Here is a 21,694-nt window from a genome sequence, read left to right on the forward strand (position 1 = left end):
AGGAAATCAACACAGAAAATGAATTACACCAAATATATCAACAAAATATTTTTGATTGCTAGACTTCATCCTCAACTAAAATATAAAATGCTTCTCCTGTTCCTTTTTTCCTTAACTGTTCTACAATTCTCTGACATCGTCTCTAGCACATGTATGTCACAAAATTTACCCCAGCTCAAAAAGATATGTAAGACAACGAAGTCTAAATAAAGAGTGGAAATCAAAAAAGCCTATTTTCATAGCAAATTGCAAAAAACTGACAGACTTCACATTTTGGCAGAGAAATCAAATAAGTTCATCTATGCCCTGACATGCAAGCTTTTTCTTTAAGGTTTTTATTCACTTGTTTTTTGGGGGGAGGGACAGAAAGAAGAAAGGGAGAGAGAGAGAATCCCAGAGAGAGAGAGAAACCCAAGCAAGCTCTGCACTGTCAGCACAGAGCCTGACTTGGGGCTTGAACTCATGAACTGTGAGATCATGACTTGAGCCAAAACCAAAAAGTCCAATGCTTAACCGACTGAACCACCCATGTGCCCCTTCTTTTTCTTTTCAAATGAGTTAGTATTGATACATTAACTTATTACAACCTAATTAACAGTTACTCAAGAGGAGAGAATGGCAGGAGGCTGTACCACTGTCAAACATACCCAAAATAAAACAGTGCTGCCACCATCACCTAACAGATGTCAACCACATGCAACCTCTACCTCCTTAGAATTCAGTTAGAATCATTAGTTTAATAAGTGGTACTTTATCAGCACAGAGCAGTAGGAAAAAAAGGATTTTAAAAACTGTGTTCAAATTCCACCTCTACAATTTTTATTAAACATATGACCTTGTACAAATTAATCTATGATGAGACTTGGCTGGTTGGCTGCCAAGTACCAGAAATATAATTCCAACTAGTTTATGGGAAAAAACAAACAACTTATTACCAAGATTTTTATTATTATTACACTCAGGTGTCTCCTAGAACCCAATCTCAGGACCATGGACAAAGACAGGTAAATACAGTCAGAACTCTGTGTATCTGCTTCTCTTATTCTTTCTTCCAAATGCCCCTGTTTATTTAGTTCACATGACAAGAAACTCTACCACTCACAGTATGAGTTTTACATCTTACAGTTTCAGTCACTGGAATAAAAACAAATTATTCTGAACTCTGGGCACTGAGAATTCAGGAAAACTTCTGAGTGTCTTGGCTTAGTGAAGGTGTTTAGAACTGCACCAACAAAAATGGCAGAATTGTGACTGATCTCCCAGAGTGATCTTTTTTAAAAGATAGATGCCGTCCAGGTGTTAACCTGATTAAAACCCTTCATGGCTTTACCCAACACACTCAAAATAAAATCCAGAATCCTAACGGAAACAAGACTTAAGAAGACCTTACATGGTCTGAGTCCTAGTTACCTTTACAACCTTACAGTAAGCCACAATCCCTCTTGCTCACTACATAGTTGAGCTTTATCTACTCTGGCCTCTTTTTAGTTCTTATTTGAAGCTACCAAGCTTTCCCACTTCCAAACTATTTAGCATGTATTCCTGGCATCTCTTCCTTTTTCTCATAGCTAACTTTCACTACTTTTTCTTAAAGAACCCTCCCTGACTCCCAAGGTAAATCAGGTTCCCTTTTCTTTTCCTTTACAGCACTCACCACAATTTCAAATTACAGATATGTATATTTGTTCATTATCTGTCTCTCTAATCATGCTGTTACCTCCAAGGGTATGAAGACCTCTGTTTTGCTCTCCATTGATACTTTTAGCAACTACTTGGTCTTCAAAATTATGTGCTGAGTGAATAATTGGTTTCGCACAGGACAAGTGGTACCACCACTAGACTGACCAATTACAAATGAGAAGAGCAGTAGCAGGCAGGCAGAATTATTGTTATCAAGTTACCGAAATGGTTGCTCCAGAGTAACTTAGTGAGGAAAAGGAAAGAGAAAGTGCTTCCCAGAAAACCTGCATTTCTGCTGAGAATAAACCACTTGTTTAATTTCATTAACCTTCTTCTTCCACTAAATTCTAACAGGACTATGATATTAATTAAATAAAATAATAAATATAACAGTGGCTATACAGTGACTTGCATATATAGCAAGCATGTAATATCATTTTTTTCTACTTGGGAGAACATGTTACATATTATTTTTGAATATTATTAGCCTCCAAATATGAATTACAAAAAAATAATATTCCAATGTATATGAGCATCATAACTGTTTCATGAGTTCATGAAAATAGGGATCTGTTTCATGACCCTTATTCTCACAGCATCCTGATCTTTCTACCTGCTAATCTTTGTAACAACTGTAACCACTCAAATATCCATTTAACTTAAAGAATTCTGGAAACACAAAAATGAAGCAAAGCAAAACAAAACAACCAACCAAAACAACAATCCACCTGTTTCTATTCTCAAGGAATTCATAAACTCAATTTTTCACTCTGCCTCCAATCACAGACCACACTTGTGCTCCTGCCATGCCCAAAGTTCTAGAGTACCCAAAGTAAGACTGCAAGATTTAGCAAACAAAAATGCAATCTATCCCATACTGTACCTGACAAGTCTACTCACAGGCCACATTCCATCATTTTACCTTCATAAACCCACTCCAAAACCTTAGTTCCAATAATTTTCCTTATAAAAAAAATTTCTCGGGAGATTCACTGGATATGATCATTCTCCCAAGTTCAAATAAAATCTACCTTGACTTTACTTAAACACTGTCAATAAAAAACAAAAGAGAACAAAGCAAATCATCTTACTTCTGTTTCTTGGTGATGCTAGGAGTTAAAAAGTCAAGTAGAATAAAAATAAAAGCAGACAAAATAACAAACATTACAAAAAACTCCTTTAAAACTTAAAAAGTCTTGCTTCCAAGAATAGGCATGACAGAAAATGATTACAGGCATGACTATAATCTTTTCAGATGTAGAGCTAGAAAGAAGAAAGTCCATGAGAGGAGGTATAAAAGCAGTTAACATTAGAAAGGAAAAATGAACTCTCAGAAAAAACTGGTTACACTGAGCATTGAAGTGCCTGTGAATTTTATTTGTAGCTGAAAGGAATCTCATAGATTGTCTACGTCAACCGTCTCATTTTATAACAGAGAAAACCAAAGACCCTGAAAGGGAAAAATGACTTGTCAAACATCACAGAGAAAACCCTAGCTCCTTCCAATTTCTCTCATTTCACCTCTTTCCCCATATAATGTAAGGCTCACTGAACAGAGGAAGATCCTCCTCTTCATGTCCAGTGGATGTTAGAGAAGTTCCCAATAATGTCGTCGTGTCTAACACAAGAGAAATGTATTCCTAACATTACCAAATCCATTCTGAATGGATTTTCCCAAAGAAAAATTGTTGTACATAGTGTAGGTCTTTTCAATATAATATTTATCTGAATTATTATTAGTATTCTTTAATTCTCTAGTATTATTAGTCTAATCTTATAACTTCAGTATACTATGGGTTAAATTTGGTGGGTTGTCTGTGAATCTATTGTTTTTGAGAAAGTTCCAAGTTCTAAATCATTTTCCAAGTTTTAAAATATAGATCTCATGCTAAATTAGGAACAAGCAATACACAAAGACTGAAAATTATAAACCAAATGTGATAAATTAAAAATACAAGGCTCTGTACGTTATAAAAAACTTCACCTCGGAAGTCATTTATTTTTAAAATTCAGTATTCAGAGACATTTAGCACAGGATGTACGCACATCTTTTTAAATAATATAAATATTTTTAAAAATCAAACACATTTCTATACTCATCAAATTTAGGAAAAACAACAACAAAAAACCTTTACTGTACATTTTCATGAAGTGATCTATAAGGGTAAGAAACTTAATCATTTTATAAATGAAAGGTTGACATCACATACATTATGTAGTATTTAGTGGTCTTTCAAAAATAAGTATGGGTAAAGGAATGCTATCTGAACAGGTAATAAAGTTCAAAGCACCTCCAAAACATTTTCTCTTTTCTCCTGAGATAAAGCTATGTTTCATGAGTTAAAATTTGTTTGATAAATTTATTTTTAAAAATTTCTCCTCGGTACATAAAATCAATGGATACTCTTCACTCATTCATTTCATCTGTCCAGCAACAACAAAAAGGAGCCCCTACTATTTGCTAATAAACATTATGCTAGCAATTTTGGATTTAGGACAATAAACATCAGGAAAGTTCCTGTTCTCAAGGAACTTAGAAAAACCTTTAATTAACTGTATTTACCCTAGAGATAATGACAGCTGAATTTTAAGTTGGCAAATTGAGAAAACATTAAGAATGTAATCAAATTTATTCTCAAAAAAAGAAATTAAACAGTAGTCATTTTGAAGACATTTCCATAAACTTATCATCTATATGAAGCTTCCCCACAAAGCTCTGGTAAAAGTTCTAATAACATAATATTTTAACAGTAGAGTTTGCTATAAAAATTAACTGAGTTAATAATACTCTAAAAAGGAAACCAAAAGCAACTAATACCATTTCTGTCATAATGAAAACCAAACACTTGGAAATTGATAGCTTAACCTAGTCTGAAAATAAAGCAAACTGTTTAATTAAATATAATATTATAGATTATTACTATGTCTGAATATGCAATTATTTACAAACCCAACTAATAAAACTCCCTATCACACTTTACAAAGATCACAACTATGTATTTTGGATCACACTATCTACAAATTCTTCAATAAAAAAGACCTTAACATTTTCTGGAAATTTTTTTCTTACAAACTTAATTCAAGATTGTATTTGTTTATTACCAAGTCATGTAACTTTTTTCACCAATATAAACTATATTTATATTTATAACTACATATAGGTACTAACAATAATGTCTATTAAATTTACAATCATCAAAAACTCTTGATGGATAAGAAACATTTTTCAGTTTAGAGCCATACATCTCCAAAACAAAATTCAATGTAAATCAGCCATTCTGACATGCCATGGAATACCCTGACATTTTTTCTTTGTTTTATGCTGGTATAGTTTCATCATCCATCAACTAAAATATTTAAATTTTCTTTAAAAACATTATGAAAACATGTTTACTGAATTTATGCATACTACTCAGTAGCACAAATAAGTATTTCCTCCATTTGCATATAAGGAAACCAAGGCACAGAGGTGTCCATTTTGTAAATTGCAAGGTCATTTTCTAACCAAGCAACTGATCCTACACTATCAAGTTATATTATTTGTGCGCCACTTGCAAAGGACATAAAACAAGTACTGTACCTTAAATCAATTGCCTCTGCAATGCCTATGTGCAATTCTGTTTTATCAAGAGGGTTATGGCAACAAGCTTAAAGGAGAAAAGCTGGAAGGGGAGAATTACAAAAAAAAAAGGAAACACTTGTAGTGAATCATTTATTTTTAAATAATGAAAGGCAGTTTTTAACATAATAATCAAGTAACCAACAGTTTCTTCTGTTTTCAAATAAAATATTTCATCTTTCAGGTAGATCATGCAAGATTGGAGCCTGCCCATCCTTGCAGAAAGAAGTTAGAAAAAATATGAGAAAATTTTATAACAAGTAATTCATGATATTGCAAAGAACAGAATAAAAATAAAATTTAAAGAAATTAGCAAATGCTCATTATAGCAGTTAAAACCCCACCTAAAAATATTACATGATTCCTTACATTCAACTGTAGGCTAGGATTAGCAATTAAATATTTCGTTATTGAAAAACAAAGAAATACAAAACTTTTCTCATCCAAAACCCGAAAGAGCACTTTATTCAAATATCCACGATAAATAAACATACTTTCCTAAGAGAAACTTAGATACGGAAAAAACTGTTTCTGAGAGTTCGAAGACAGGCTGCGTTTGTAATTATGATACCGTACTATCAACACTTAGAAAGCTGAAAGTTACCTATCACATATATCACACTTAAGAACATAAGATGGGACGAATAGCCAAGAATCAATTACCGGACAAGAAACAGACTTAACTAATACGTGAATCGAACACCAAAGAAAAAATTAAATTATAATCCAAAGCACACCTTATACAGTAAAGAACAGGATTAGACGGAGTCGTATTAAAGTATCTAGTCTAGCTGGGGATTAGTTAATTAATCGGCTCTAGGACAGGTTGCGAATGATCAGGTCAGATGTGCTTTCTTTTCATCATTATTCCACTTCATCATCGGCCAAGTGCAAGCAAGAGAAGGCGTCAGAGTACCGAAGCTAGGGGGCATGCTGTAGCAAGGGGAAAAGAGAAATGGGAAAGGTGCAATGGATGCTGCATAGTTGAATAATTATCTGGGTGGCACAATGGGCGAGTCCTGCCGACCACCGAGCTGAGTAAGCGGCTCCCTAACTCTACCCGAGGCGCTCCCCCATAACCAGACATCCGAGGCGACCGCCCCGCTTCGCCCCCCACCCCGCTTCGGGGGAAGAAAGGGATCCCCGCACTCGCTTTTACCTTTATGTCTGTAATATAAAGACGCGCGGCGCAAACACGCACACAAGCCGGCTTTACAGAGCCTCCCGCACTCAGCGCAAGCGGGGGCTTCGCTGCCACCCGGTGCGGCGGCCGCCCCCACAGCGAGGAGGCACGGGGGTGGCAGACGGGGCAGGGGCGCTCGGCGGTGGCACCCCAGGTGAGACCCGCAGTCTCCCCGCCTAGAGCAGCCTCGGGCGGTCCCTGCGACCGAGCCCTAGGCGCCGCCGGCCGGCCTTCGGCCTCGGCACCCAGCCCGGCTGGCGGGTGGGCGGCCGGAGCTCAGGAAAGCCGCGAATGGGGGTGGGGGCCGTCGCGGGGGAGGCGCGCCCATCCCCGTCACCTTCGCCGAACAAGAGCGCCACACACACCTCTATCCGTTCTGGCCAGTGAGAAAGAGTTCCTCTCCCAGCATTGTCCCCACCAAAAAAACAATTCCTGAGAGACTCGCGCTCACCGTGAAATCATGGGGGGCTCCTGCCTTACCCCTTCTTCATGCTTCGGCGGCGGCCGCCGGTCCCCTCCAGCTCCCGGGACTCCACCTAGAGCCTCCAGGAACTACAGGCTCCGGAGTGGAATCCGCTCTGGACAGCGGCCGAGGCACCGGGCTACTGGGAACGCCGCCTGCAGCGCCCGCCAGTCGCCGGACCCACCGTGTGCTCGACGCGCGAGCGAACAACACCGCGAGCCGCCGCCGCCCCCCACCCGCCCCCTCCCCGCGCGCGACGCTCCACAACCGGGCGCGGAGATCCGCGCCTGAAGCAGGGGGGCCCGATGGACCTCGCCACCTAATTTCCCATCCTTCCCTCCAGGAGCTATTGTCCACCACTCAAGGTCTTCCAATTTAAGATTCCCACTTTCCTCTTCAGCTCCTAGTGCCCAGGTGCAGCCGTGGTGGAAAACTTGGCCTTCGCCCACTCACCCAACAGAGGGAATGAATACCGCTCTCCCCCCCCATTTCCCGAGGCTGTATGGTATTGCCCAATCTCCAATTTGGGGGAAGGGGACCGAGAGAACAGTGCTGGGCCTGGGAGTGAGGGAAGATGATAGCCAATTGAATGAACCATCCACTCAGGGGCGGGGTCAAAGAGAGGCCTGCCCACTTCGCCCCGCCCCTCGCTCCAAACTACACTTCCCATGATGCCTCTTTCACTCCCCGTCGCGCTGCACGGCGGGAGTGTTGGACCTCGTGACCTCAGGGTAATTCGGAACTCGTAGTCTTTAATCCAGCCGAATAGGTCCTGAAAGTTATAAGGTATCACAATTCTCTCTATTTCCCTACATAGACGTTTTAATTTTCTCAGTTCTCTTATATTTATTCAAATACTAATTATTATGGTTTAAAAATGTCGTAAATGAACTCTGAGCAAAGGCAGTAAGTAATGTGTGTCATGATAATCTGTCAGGACCTGGAAGCCTCTTCTTCCGCCCGGGCCTGGTCTCCGCAGAGGATCGGTTTCAGTCATGTCGGCTGCGATTGCATCTCTAGCTGCGTCCTATGGTTCGGGTTCAGGGTCCGAATCGGACTCGGACAGTGAGGGCGAACGGTGTTCGCTGCCAGCTGCCGACTCCCTCATGCACTTGACTAAATCACCTTCGGCCAAGCGGTCTCTGGCAGTGGCGGTGGACTCGGCTCCGGAGGTGGCAGTTAAGGTAAGCGCTTCGGCCACTGATGCAGTGCGGGACTTGTCTGCTTCTGCTCCAAAATCCGGCAGTCGTTTGTTACACTCCGGGTTACCTCTGCCTCAGTGCTGAGATGTAAGTTTCTAACGCTCGGATCTCTTCTCCTTCTTACATGCATCTTCCGTGGGAGAAGCCGGGACTTGAAAATTCAGGACAGCGCTCCACTGCTCCCGGCTCTCGCCTCCCGCCATCAAGCGAGTGGGAAAGGCGAGGGGCGGGGAGAGATGGTGAAACTTTATTATGATTAAGATGTGGTCTGGGTAGAGCAGATGTAAATCAGAACTTCCCAAACCAGATTTTGTACCCTTAACGAAGAGAGCAGTGGCCCGGCCTTGTTTTGTTTTGAAGTCAGAACTAGATTCTGATCGCGGCTCCACCCCTTCGTGAACTTGGGCAAGTTTTACAACCTCCTGTGTTTCATCAACGACATCCTCCTGTGCAATGGAAATCATTTTTAAAGTATATATCTATATGAGAGGATTATGTAGAAATTAAGTGAAATAATGCAAATATAGCTTGTAGCACAGACTCTGATATCTAATAAAAGTGCAGTGTTAGTTTAGCCGTTATGATTATATATATGTCAGGTCAGCGAGAAAAGGCCTTGGGTTGAAGAAACAGTGTGCTTGATCCCAGTGAGGAAGGTGATAGAGGGAGAAAATGGGTTGTATGGTTCATTCAACAAATATTTACTGAAGACACGTTATTTGCCAGCAACTATTCTAGGGGCTGATGACACAGAGGCCAGGGAACCAGACGTCTTTGCCATCATGATGCACACATGCTAGTGGAAGAGGCAGCCAACGAAATGTGAGCAAATAAAGCAGTTACAGATTCGATTGAGTCCTAGGAAAGGGGGGGGGGAAACCCCAGCAATTCCGTGATAGAGAATTAAGTAGGAATGTCAATTCCATAGAATTAAGTAGGAATGTCACTTCCATAGAAATCTTTTCTGAAAAAGCAGCTTTCAAGGAGAAGAAACCAGCCATGTGCAAGATAAGGCAAGAGTTTCCAGACAAAGGAAACTTTGCAAGAAAGTTAACAAAGCAAACAAAGCAAGTTTTGAGATGATAAGGAGCTTAATGTGTTTGAAGATCTGAGGAAAGGTTGGTGTGTCTAGAGCCAGAGAAAAGTATCCACCAATTGGTAGTAATAGGCCCAGTAGAGCCTAAGGGGGGTGACCAGAAGCTCAAGATGTGCTGGTGGGAGACAGTGTACAAATATTACTTTGATTTAAAATGTTTCCTACACAGTTGTCAAATCAATTTGTTGTATGTCAGAAAATAATACATTATATGCTCATTATACATAAAAAAAATCATACCAAAAAAAAAAGATGTTCCCAAGCATAACGTTATGACTTTAATCCTTTGCAAGTTTTTACGAATTTTACTTTGTTTTATAGAGTGGTATGAAAGAATGCTTAGAATCCTATCTTTATAACAAAACAAATTCCCCAAATTTGTATCATTCCAGCAACCTCCTGAGTTCTCATTCTTTCCACACCTTAACTTTTTCCGAGCTGTCACCTCATCTCATTTTCTCCTCAACCCAGTGCAACCTAGCTCTAGCCTCTTAGGAAAATACCTACTCTCCCTGAGAAATGGGAGAACTTGTCAGGTTCTGCTATCTGACTTGAATATCTGCATCAAGTGACACTCTTCTGGTTTCCTGAAACTTGCTTTCCCTTTGGCTTCCAAAACTGTCCTCAGTTTTCTGATCCCCTGTTCTTCTGCCCTCCCTTGTATATTGGGATTTCCTGGGACCCTGCCCTTAATCCTCCTTGCACCCCTTATAGTCTCACATGCCTTCAACTTCAGTCTGTACTGCTGATGACTCACAGTTGAACACTGCGAAGACTATCAGGATTCAAATCCTGCCTCCTGCACTTACCCAATGGTGACCTTGGATAAGTTACTTTAAGTGCTCTCTGCCTAAGGTTTTTCTTATCTGTAAAGTCAGGATAACGCTAACACCTATTTTGTGGATAGACTTGTCACAAAGCACATTAAGTACTTAGAATAGTGCCTGACACACTGTCATTATTTCCAGTTCTAAACTCTGCTGGTAGCTCCAGAACTGTTAAACTTCTCACTCAGGATGGTACTCAGGCACCTCCAATCCAATGCACTGAAAAATTAACACTATTTCCCCCCCCCCACTCAAGATCCATGTCACCTGTTTTTCCCATTTTGGTTAATGATTCCACAACCCCCTTATTAGTCTAAGCCAAAAACAGAAGGTCCTCCTTTTCCTTCTTCCTCAGCCCCCGAAGCTAGTCATTCAGCTTGTTAACATGTCTGCTTCCTTAATTTCTCTCAAATTAATTTCTTCCTCTCCACTTTCACTGATGCACCCTTCCTTTATCTCTTCTTTACTTCTCCCAGGAGTCACACTTGATTTTCCTTTCTCTTCCAACGCCTACTTTTGGATAGTGGGTGCTGTCATTGTGACATAAATATATTTATCAAATATTTTATTTCAGACTCTTATCACTTCTATGCAAGACAATTATAATCACCTTCTAACTGGTCTTTCTACTTTTTCCTTGTTTCCTAGTTCCATACCCCATTCTTTCCTTCACAGTGCACCCAGTCAACTTCCTAAATTCCAGTGTTGTATCACTTCCCTGCCCAAAGACACCATGTTGCTGCAGGATAATTTCTAAGTTCCTATGTAACATAAGACCTGCCATTCTCCCATGGTGAACTCTCCATAAAGCCCCAAAAGCCTTATTTTCTTTTTTACCCCTCTCAGGATTTTCTGCCATACTGGTCTCTCTGTGTGGAAATCCCTTTCTTCATGCATCATGCTCCGCCCACTCCCAAATTCTGTCCTTCATTCTCAGTGCACGTTTCCTCCTCTGTCTGTCCAGGCCGCCCCCTTTGTACCTCATTTGTAGCACTTGCTGCATTGCTGTGACTTATTTTTTCTTTACCCTGGATTATTTTCAGACCCTGGCGACCAGACATGGTTGTGTCTATTTTCATGTTACCTGTGCCTAGTATACAAGATTAAGGGAACTGTATTTGGTGAGAGAATGAATGAAAGAGTAAGCGAAAAAGTCTTGAAAAACCATGTACATTTGAGAAGCAATGTACACTGGTTGGGTGGGAGTGAGGGAATGTCTCTAGAACTCATTTGGTTCAGTCACCTCAAATGTGAAGTAAAATAATCCAGGAAGAGAGGTTGCGTAAGCTACCAGAGGTCCTTTAGAAGCAGAGCACACAGCAGGGACTATACCCCCCCAGGTGATGAAGGTTCTATGATAAGAGAGTAAGGGACATTAATTATTGTTAGTTTGTGAACCAACACTTATATGCAAAACAAACAAAACCTTATACATAGTAAATGTAATGATAGAGAAATGACCAAGGGAGGGGATGTGAAGCCTGCCGATACAGTCATCTGTATCTGACTATTGTGACAAATAGCAAGCGTTTTGAGAAGATTATAAACGTACTTAGTGTTTTTAATCCGTTTCCCTGAACACTAATGAGATTGAACATCTTTTCATATATGTTATTGGTGATTAGATTTTTTTTTCTTTTTGAAGTGACTTCGGTTGTCTTTTGATTTGTAGGAGATCTTTGTATATCTGGATAATATCCTTTGTCAGTTACATGTACCGCAAATATCTTTTCCAGCTTGTGGCTTGTCTCCTCACTGTCATCCCTGTCATGATAAATAGTTGCTTATTTGCCTAGTCTTACCAAGTTAGTCTTTTATGAAGTTTGGCTCCTGTTTCTTGTTTGAGAAATCCTTTCTTATCCCAAAGTCATAAGAATTTTCTCCTATTTTGTTTTTGGAAAGCACTAAATTTTTGCTTTTTACATTTAAGTCATAAATCCACAGGGATTTAATTTTTGTGGATGGTGTGAACATTTTTAATAATATGGCTTGATCTTTGGTGGGGCTGTGCCTCTCACCCTTTTTTGTTGTAGTTATTCAAGAATGTCGTGGCTATTCTTGGCCCCTGTAATTCTAAATACAGTTTAGAGTTGACTCGTAGGGTTTTACTAACACCTAGGTGGGGTTTTGTTTGGTTACATTGAACCACAGATCAATTTGAAGACAGTATTCTATCTATTCATTTATTTAGGTTTTCCTTAGATTTTTAATTTCTCCTAAAGTTAATAATCTTCTCCATCAGCATCTTGCATAGTTTTGCTGCAGGTATTTCTAGGTGTGTCTTATTTTTATGCTAATATATTAATAAATCACATTATTTATTTATTTAATTTTTTTATTGATCTCACTAGCATAGTGCTATGGTCCTATCAGCTGCAAATACAATATATTTTTCCTTCTTTGAATCTCTCTCTCTTTTTTTTTTTTTTGCCATGCTAAGATTTCCATAAGGATCAAAAGTAAGATGGAAAAAGTATATATCCAGCAAAGGCTCATCTGGGTGGCTCGGTTGATTAAGCATCTGCCTCTTGATCTCAGCTCAGGTCCCACAGGTCAAGACCTCAGGGTCGTGAGTTCAAGGCCCCTGTTGGACGTCATGCTGGGTGTGGATCCTACTTTAAAAAAAAAACATACACACACATGCGCGCGTACATACACACATACACATGCGTATATATACACACACATATGTGTGTGTATATATATGCCTGTGGGTCAAAAAAAAAATTATAATAATAGAAAATATTTTGAACTGAATAATAAGGAAAATACCAGAACTTGTGAGGTACATCCATAGCAATATTTTTTTTTAAGTTTATTTATTTGTTTTGAGAGAGACAGAGACAGCGCAAGTTGGGGAGGGGCAGGGAGAGAGGGAAACAGAATCCCAGGCAGGCTCCACGATCACAGTGCAAGCCCCACGCAGGGACTGTGAGAACATGATCTGAGCTAAAACCAAGAGTCAGACACTTAACTGAGCTGCTTAGACGCCCTAGCAATAATTTTTTTTTTGTAAGTATAGTCTTCAATACAGGCAATGGAAAAGCAGATAGAAAATTCATATGCTAGGAATTCATTCTTTTGGATTGATTTTTTTTTTATCATTCTGTTCTTTTTCTGTACCCGTTTGTAAATTACGCCCTCAGTTTCTGCTCTTTGATTGCCCCTCAAAATTAAACCATCTGAATTAATCAATATTTTTGCCTTTTACTGAACAGTACAAGAACATTAGAACACTTCAATTTTATTAACATTCCACAACTCCTACATTAGCTATTATTGTCCTGTGTTTTTTATATATATTTAAATTTCAGAAGGGGCCGTGAGCTATGCTGATTCCCACATCTCATATGCAAAGAGATTGCCTTCTTTCTGCCTGTTGTGCATACTGGATGTCCTTTAGTGAGGGTTAGCTGGCGGCCACTGCTTGCAGTTTTAGTTTGTCTTTAAAATGTTTTTATTTAACCATCTTTCTTGAAGGATCTTTTCACCGGGTTTCCTTTACTTAGCTGGCAATTCTTTTCTCTCAGCATATTTAAAATACTCTATTTTCTGATTTTCACTGTGACTGATAAGACTGACTGTCATAGCTGTTCTCTTTTCTTCGGATTGCTTTTAAGACCCTTACCTTCTGCCCCCTTTTATTTGGAGTGTAGTTTCAGTCTTTATATTCCTTATGGGATGGATACCAGGTGTGGATATCTTTGTGTTTGTCCTGCTCAGAATTTGTAGAGTTTCTTTAATTAGGAATTGATTGGTTTGGAATATGTCTCTCTCAAAGTTTCTGAAAGTTCTCAGTTCTTATCTCCACATATTATTTTAGTCCTGTTCTTCTCTTATTCTAGAACTCCAGTTAAACATACTTGTGTTCTCCAATGTATGACAATAATTATTTTTTGGTTAAAAATGTATTTTACTGCAGCACTGTCAGATTTTGCACTTTGAAAATCATGTAATGAACCCTGTTGGGTTGCAAGAGTTGCTTGTTAATTGACGTTAAAATTAAAGAAATAAAAGCAGACCTGGCTTCCTCTCATTTCAGTCCATGACTATGTTTCCTTTCCCCAGTGTGTTCCCTGCTTTGGCATAGCCAACTCAAGTAAAATGAAAATTCTGCCTCTAATTTTGAGCATATTTTAAAATTTCTTCTTTTTGGGTGCTCTTACTCATATCTTGTGAACTTTAAATAGATCACCTTTTCCCTCTGCATTTGTTAAGGGCCAAACCCAAAGGATATCTTTATGTGAATTTCTCTTCTTTTATGTCATCCACTTAAACTTCCATCTTAGAAAGTTTACTCATGTCTACTTTCTGGAGAAAAAAACCTATAATATAAATTGACAAATAGTTCATAATAATGATTAATGTTTTCTGCTTTATAAAGTGCTTTCACATCTATATTCTTTATTTGTACAACAGTAAAAAAATGTGAAAAGTACTTAGAAGTACATATTATTTCATTTTATTGTCAAATTACTTTGAATCAACAGAAGATAACTTGTTCTACTTATTTGACCCATAGGGTGCCCTTCACTCACTGTACTTTAATTTTTATGGATAATTAAAACTGAGTAGAAATCCTTTGTAATTCTGTGGTAATCTTAATTGCATGCTTAATTATTATTGAACTCCTCATGGGTATTAAAACAAAGTTGTGGTATTGTCCAGGTTTTTCTAATTAAATGTGTAATTACTAACTCTTCACTTTCTGGAGGGTTGTCCAATTTGTCCTATAATTTTAGCAGGAACCAGAGACGGAGGCCTATTTATATTTTTTTTAGTTGCTGCTGTTGTATGTATAAAGAGTAATTATTTTTAAGTTATACTTTGAATTTAAAATTTGGCATCTCCTGTTACGTTGTTCCAAAGAATTCAAATTTAAAATACCCTTAATCAAAAATGTGATAAACTATATTATAAAGTCATTCTAAGGCCACCTGGGTGGCTCAGTCAGTTAAGCGTCCGACTTTGGCTCGCGTCTTGATCTTATGGTTTGTGGATTTGAGCCCTGCGTCAGGCTCTGTGCTGACAGCTCAGAGTCTGGAGCCTGCTGTGGATTCTGTGTCTCGCTCTCCCTCTCTCCCCTCTCCCCACTTGTGCTCTCTCTCGTCTCTCTCAAAATTAAATAAACTTAAAAAAATTTTTGTTCTAGCAACTGTATTCTATAAAATCCATTGGGGAGGCATGAATGTGGCTAAGCCTTGTTATTTTAAGCAGTTTATACTAGAATTAAATATTGAGAGAGAAACACAATTTAGTTTTTATACAGTGAAAGCAATTTGTATATGACTTTTTAATTTTATGGTACTGAGTTTTGCTATTCAATTCTAGGCAGATACTATCTCCAATCAATGAAGATTCTTGTATGCATTCTAGGGTAATACACAGTTGACCCTTGAATAAGAAGGCTGTTAGGGTTACCAGCCCCTCCTCAACACCATCCAGTTGAAATTCTGCCTATTACTTTTGACTACCCAGAAACTTTACTAATGGCCTATGGGTGACAGAAGCCTTACTGATAACATAAATAGTCAATTAACCTATGCTTTGTATGTCTTATGTATTATATACTATATTCTTACAATAAAGTAAGCTAGGGAAAAGAAACTGTTATTAAGAAAATCATAAGGAAGGGGTGCCTGGGTGGCTCAGTCAGTTGAGCGTCCAACTGCGGCTCAGGTCATGATGTCATTGCTCGTGGGTTCAAGCCCGTGTCAGGCTCTGTTGCTGACAGCTCAGAGCCTGGAGCCTGCTTTGAACTGTGTGTCTCCCTCTCTCTCTGCCCCACCCCAACTTGTGTGTGTGCATGCACGCTCACTCCCTATCAAATAAACATTAAAAAATAAACCATAAGGAAGAGAAAATACATGGATAGGACTGTACTATATTTATTGAAAAAAATCTGTATATAAATTCAATCCTGTCTTGTTCAAGGGTCAACTGTTAGGTATCATACTCTAGATGGTCTGGCATTTGAATCCCCTTCCTTAAGAGTCTTAATGTGAGGAACAGCCCTTGCTGCCCCAACCTTCAGAGACTAAAAGCCCAGATTCTCATTCTCCTAATTCCATTTTATTTAAGGCTCAGGACAGTAACTTGGGCCCAGCAGACCAATGCACTCACTTAAATTCTAATCTGAAGCTAATTCTCAAAGAAGCAAGGAAAGAGAATATCTTCCGTGGCTGTGAGGCCAACATTTCGCTTCTCGGCCAGGAGCCTCAAGAGCAGTGTCCAGTGGCAGTCACAGTCATTTAGTAATGAGGTCCAGTAGTGGTAGTGGTGGTAGTGGTAGTGGTAAACTGTTGTCCTCAGTAGGCTGGTTCTGTGGTATAATTGATTTTCAATTGTGATTCCATCCGTATGCCCACCCTTATTTATGCCCATTTCCCAAGCCGATTCTCCACCCTTCTTGGCAGTTGTAAGGGAACAGATTCAGTACTCAAAAGGATTCAATATTGTTTGATCAGTCTGTGAGCGTTCCAGCTGCTTATGGCTAAGAACTCTGACTGATAGCCTGTCAGTGATTTTTTTTTGTTTGTTGCTAATTGGGTCTCTTTAACATCGTTCATTGTGGTTACTTGAAATTTTTCCCCTTCTCATTTATTATATTAGTGTCTCGGAGTAAGTGATTTAATGTTGCCAATACTTACTCCACAGAAGTGTCGTAGGAATTATATGAGATAGTGTGAGTCAGCACTAATGTTGTTAAGCACCTTTTTTTCATAACACTTACCCTCTTCCAGCAAACTATGTAATTCACTTAGCAGATTGCTTATTGTCTGTCTTCCCCACTAGAATATAAGCTCCACGAGGGCAGGGGGTGTTATCTGTTTCTATAGACCTAGAACAATGCTTGGCACCCAATCAGTATTTGTTGAATGAATAAATGAATTTGAAGTTACCATCCTTGGTTTGTGAAGAGGCCTGTGCCCCCAACTACACAAATAAAATAAGATCAGTTATGAATCCCCACATCTCCCACCGGCCCCACATCTGTCACCCATTACCCATCCTTGTCTTTGTCACCTTTGTTTATCTCAGAGAGGGCTCTCCTCTTTGCGGAGGCTAACCTTCCAACTGTGTCTGCAATTCTTTTCCTTCCCACTTCTTCCAGGATAACCATACCATTGATTATTCCCTCATTTTTTAAAAAGTTTATTTATTTATTTATTTTGAGAGAAAGAAAAAGAACGCGAGGGGGGGGGGAAGAGAGAGAGAGAGAGAGAGAGAGAGAGAGAGAGAGAGAGAGAGAGAGAGAGAGAGAGGGAATCTCAAGCAGGCTCCACACTGTCGGTGCAGAGCCCAAGATTGGGCTCAAAATCATGAAATCATGACCTGAGCCGAAATCTAGAGTCTGACGCTTAACTGACTGAGCCACCCACGCGCCCTTATTTTTTTCATGTGTTTCTCCCTACTCTCTCTTCTCCTGTAGCTTATAACTTACTAAATCTCAGCTTAGTCTTTTTTTAAGGAGGGAACTAACAAACTTAATTTTACCTTGAAAACCCTTCAATCTGGCACCCTATCTCTTGTTTTCTTTATTGCCAAATGTCTTGAGAGTTAGAAACTATTATTGTCCTCTTTTTCTAGATCCTTAGTTATATCTCTGCCTTGTATGACTGCTTTCCTATCCACTACCAGAAGTATTCTGGCATTTTTTTTGTGTGTTGTAATTGCCAAATTTGGTGATCTTTATTCACCGTGTTTAATTTTCCTATGGATTTGACTTTTCTTTCTTCAATTTAACAAATATTTATTGAACATACACTGAATTCCCTGCATTCTACCAGGCAATGAGGATATAAAATCTTCATAAAAGTCATGTGCAACGAATAATGTAATATCACAATTGCTGTAAGAAACTATGTACAACATTCCTTAGGACCATGGAGAAGCAGTTTTCCTGAGCCAAGAGGAGGAAAGGTACAAGAGAAGATGACATATTATCAGATAATAAATGGATACACAATAAGAAACAAAGAGTGTAACACTGCCAACAGCACAGAATAGATGAAAGTACTTGATATTTTTAAAAATCGGTCATTTGTCTAAGATGGCAAAACTGGGAGTGTATTAAACCAGAAAAGGGGGTATTATAATAGACAAGATATGTTGGAGTCTGTGCTAGAAGAGTGGGGGCAGGGCTGCGGAGAGGGACTGTAGAAGTAGGGTTGATGGAGAAATATTTCAGAAATAGAATCCATAACATTCTGTGCCTTGTTTGTTAGTAAAGGTAGACTCGTGGCGGAATGAGATCTGTTTTGGACACAGCAAAGTGTTTGATGCTATAATAAGACATCCATGTAATGCAGTTCACTGAGACCAAGAGTGGTCAAGGTTTGCAGATAAAAATTTAAGGTGGAGATTGAAGTCCTGAGAAAGGCAAGAGAAGGTAAAGATACAGTTTTGAAACTAGAGAGGATGGAAATCTAAGGGAGTCATACTTTAAGAACTCTGTCTTTGAGAAGTAGAAAACCTAAGTTGCCTGCTTTGGGTAAGGGTTGCTTTAGAAGTGGTAAAATTTTGAAATGATAATTGTGTGCCTACAGTATTATTTTCTTGGTCAATTTTCTAGTCTTTGTCATTAGTTGTTCTAAATCTCCCAGATCTTCATTTGTCAGTAGCATTGCTTCTTCTCCAACATCACTGTCAACTTCATGATATCTTACCTTTAAGAAAAAACATTTCAAGGGTGCCTGGGTGACTCAGTCAATCAAGCATCCAACTCTTGGTCTTGGCTCAGTCATGATCTCATATTGGGGATTGAGCCCTATGGCGGGCTGACAGCGCAGAGCCTGCTTAGAATTCTCTTTCCCTCTCTCTGTCTGCCCTTCCCCTCTGTGCACATGCACGCACACACTCTCTGTCAAAATAAATAAACGTTAAAAAGTTTTTGATTGTTCCTTTGAATTGTGTTATGCATTGTGTTGACAGATGTATGTACGTCAGCAAAAAGCCAACAGAATAAAGATGGTGATGTGATGGAGATAATTCTAGGGGTCAAAGATACATTTGTGCATTCAAAATCAAACTTGTTTAGCTTATACCTTAGTAAGGAGTGGTAGACAATAAATATACATGTCAGATGATGAAAAGTATAAGGGAGAAAAATAAAGAGCAAATAGAAAAATTGAGCAGAGACCTGATTAAAGAGAGAGAACAATCATGCAAATATCCAGGGAAAGAACATTCCAAGAAAAGGGAACAGTGCATACAGAGAACCTGAGGCAGGATTGTCCTCTTGTGAATTTTAGGAATAGTAAAGTGAGCCAGTAAGGCTGGAGTTAATGTGCATCGGCACAGGACTAGATGAATACAGAAACTTATGGAGGCAAGTGGGCTACAGATCATTCTGAGATCTCAGGGGGAGGATAATTCTCAACCAGTTAGATTCAAACATCCTCATTTTGTAATAGTAATTGTGTAATTCTACTTTACTGAAATTAATACACAGATGATATGTAACTTTCTTAAAAGTTTTAAAATATAACTTGAGTACTCTAAGTAAAGGACAGGTATTTATTACCTGTTTAATGTGTAAATTAAACATGTATGAACAACATGTTTTTAATGTTTAAATACTCAGGCAGGACAATACCGGAAGACAAAAATGCCTTGTGACACTACCCTGGAGAACCATACATACTTTCTGAGAACAACTGGTAATGAGCCTTTACACCTTTGTCAGGCTTTTACTCTGACTGGAGAAGCTACCTGAGGATTTAGAGCAGGAGCAACATAATCTAATATTGTTTAGAGATCTCACAGCTCCTGCATGGAGTGAGGCTGGGAGTGGACAAGGGTAGAAGCAGGGAGCCCAGTTCAGAGGCTATTGCAGTAATCCAGGTGTGAGTCGATAAATTGGGTTGTGAGATGTCCATGAAAGAGGACTTGAGAAGTGTCTGAACTCTAGATGAGTATAGAAGATAAAGGATCTGCTGATGAATTGGAGACATGACGTGAAAGAAAAAGGAATCAAGGGTAACTCCAGGAGTTTTTGTGTGAGCAAATGTAAGGCTGGAAGAAGTCACTCGGAAGGGATGACTAGAAGTTCCCTTTTGGATGTATCCAGTTTGAGATGTCCGTTAGGCATCCTAGGAGAAAAGATGTTGAGTTAAAGGTCAGACACACAAATTTTTAGAGTTCAGAGGAGAGGTCCAGGCTAGAGATGCCAGTTTGGGAATTACAAATTTGCCAATTTGTAAGTGTTGGGGTTACACAAAATAGAGATCACCGGTGATTCTCTAGTGGGCATGAGATTTTTGTGTTTGTGGAAAACTAGGGGATGAATTTAAGAAGGTTGAAACTTTGGCATAGAGTGTAAGATTTAGATTTAGAATGTTAGGGCCCTGCCTCTTCTGCAGTCCTGAACCATGTGCCTTCTGGAGATAGCCAATAAGGTTTGCTGAATAAAGAAGGAGTTGTCCTGAATTTGGAATTGCGGGTTAGGTCTTTTGAGTTCCTAAAGAAAGAGGAGTTGGAGTCTCTTAATTTAAGGCTTTGGGTAGCTTATTAGCTTATTTAGAAATTTTTTAATATGTTCAGATGACATAAAATCGGTATATTGAAAGGAAAAAATTTTTGTTATGCACTCTGTCTATACCTACATACTTCTTTGATAATTAGAATTATTAATCATAAAATTGGTGTTAAATTGGCTATGTGATCTTAATGTAGTCCTAAAATAAAATTATCATTTGTCAGATGTTTAACGTTCGTTTGGTTTTCTTCCAGGAAGATTTGGAGACTGGAGTTCACCTTGACCCTGCGGTCAAAGAGGTTCAGTATAATCCTACCTATGAGACCATGTTTGCTCCCGAGGTGAGAAAACATTATACTTAAGATTCTGCCTTTTGCTAACAGATTTGAATTATACATAGATAGATAGACAGTGAGCTTTTTGGAGTTTTCTCACAAGAATATACTATTAACCTTTCAAAAAATAGATCTTGTTATATGTATATTGTATCTCAGTTCTTTTTTAAAATGAGAAGAAAATGTACTTTTAAAAATCTCCTACTGTTTACCTACCAACATACAACTATCTGATAGAATGGAACTCCGCCTTTTGAAAGAAACATTTTAAAATACCTGATTCTTAGATGTGAGCGTAGTTAACATCTTCCTTAGTATTGTTAAGGGAGAACTATGAATTAACCATGAGGGAGAAAGAACTTGTATTAGCATCATCAGTGCAGAGTGTATTATGAAACATCTGGTTACAAATGCTTTTGTGCTAAATGCTGAAAAGAAGTGTGTGCTAATGTGTTCCCTGCTCAGAGTAGTCCCAGTGTATATTGCCTGCTCTGCGTGACACATGTTATGATGCTGATGATGGAGATGGTGATGACGATTAATGCTGACTGACGGAAGCACAAAGAAGGGGGGGGGGCAAAAAAACAACAACAGTGAAAACTGTCCATTTAGGAAAGTCTTTGTAGAAAAAATGAAACCTCTTAGCTCTTTTGTTTTCAAAACGGGAAAGAATCCTTAATTGAGAAAAGAGATGCCAGACACTGGTCATTATAAAACAAAAAAATAAGTCTTCAGTAGCAGAATCTTTAAGAAGCACTTTAAAAATGGGGGTGAAGAGCCATATTTCATTGCAGCTGAGTGAAGGAAGA

General features: G+C 39.0%; 2 protein-coding genes across 7 annotated transcripts in view; one reads left to right on the top strand and one right to left on the bottom strand.

Annotated features, from left to right (window-relative positions):
* The window catches only part of WASF1 (WASP family member 1), a 68,589-nt gene extending 61,172 nt beyond the window's left edge, over positions 1-7,417 (bottom strand). For 2 of the 6 annotated variants that reach the window (XM_029945484.1, XM_029945483.1), the window contains exon 1: positions 7,399-7,417. The gene's annotated coding sequence lies outside the window, so the exon portion shown is untranslated. Of the gene's footprint in view, positions 1-5,260; positions 5,343-6,036; positions 6,056-6,458; positions 6,601-6,933; positions 7,158-7,398 lie in introns of those variants that run through there. The other 4 variants (XM_029945487.1, XM_029945485.1, XM_029945488.1 and 1 more) reach the window with 4 other exon arrangements.
* Positions 7,418-7,891: 474 nt separating this feature from the next.
* Positions 7,892-21,694, top strand: part of CDC40 (cell division cycle 40) — a 55,677-nt gene continuing 41,874 nt past the window's right edge. Inside the window, exons 1-2 of the mRNA XM_029943207.1 lie at positions 7,892-8,129; positions 20,805-20,891. Of these exons, the coding sequence (XP_029799067.1) occupies positions 7,941-8,129; positions 20,805-20,891 (276 nt within the window). The 5' untranslated portion in view covers positions 7,892-7,940. The remainder of the gene's footprint in view (positions 8,130-20,804; positions 20,892-21,694) is intronic.

The sequence above is a fragment of the Suricata suricatta genome, chromosome 7, assembly GCF_006229205.1.
Source record: "Suricata suricatta isolate VVHF042 chromosome 7, meerkat_22Aug2017_6uvM2_HiC, whole genome shotgun sequence".
Lineage (NCBI taxonomy): Eukaryota > Metazoa > Chordata > Mammalia > Carnivora > Herpestidae > Suricata > Suricata suricatta.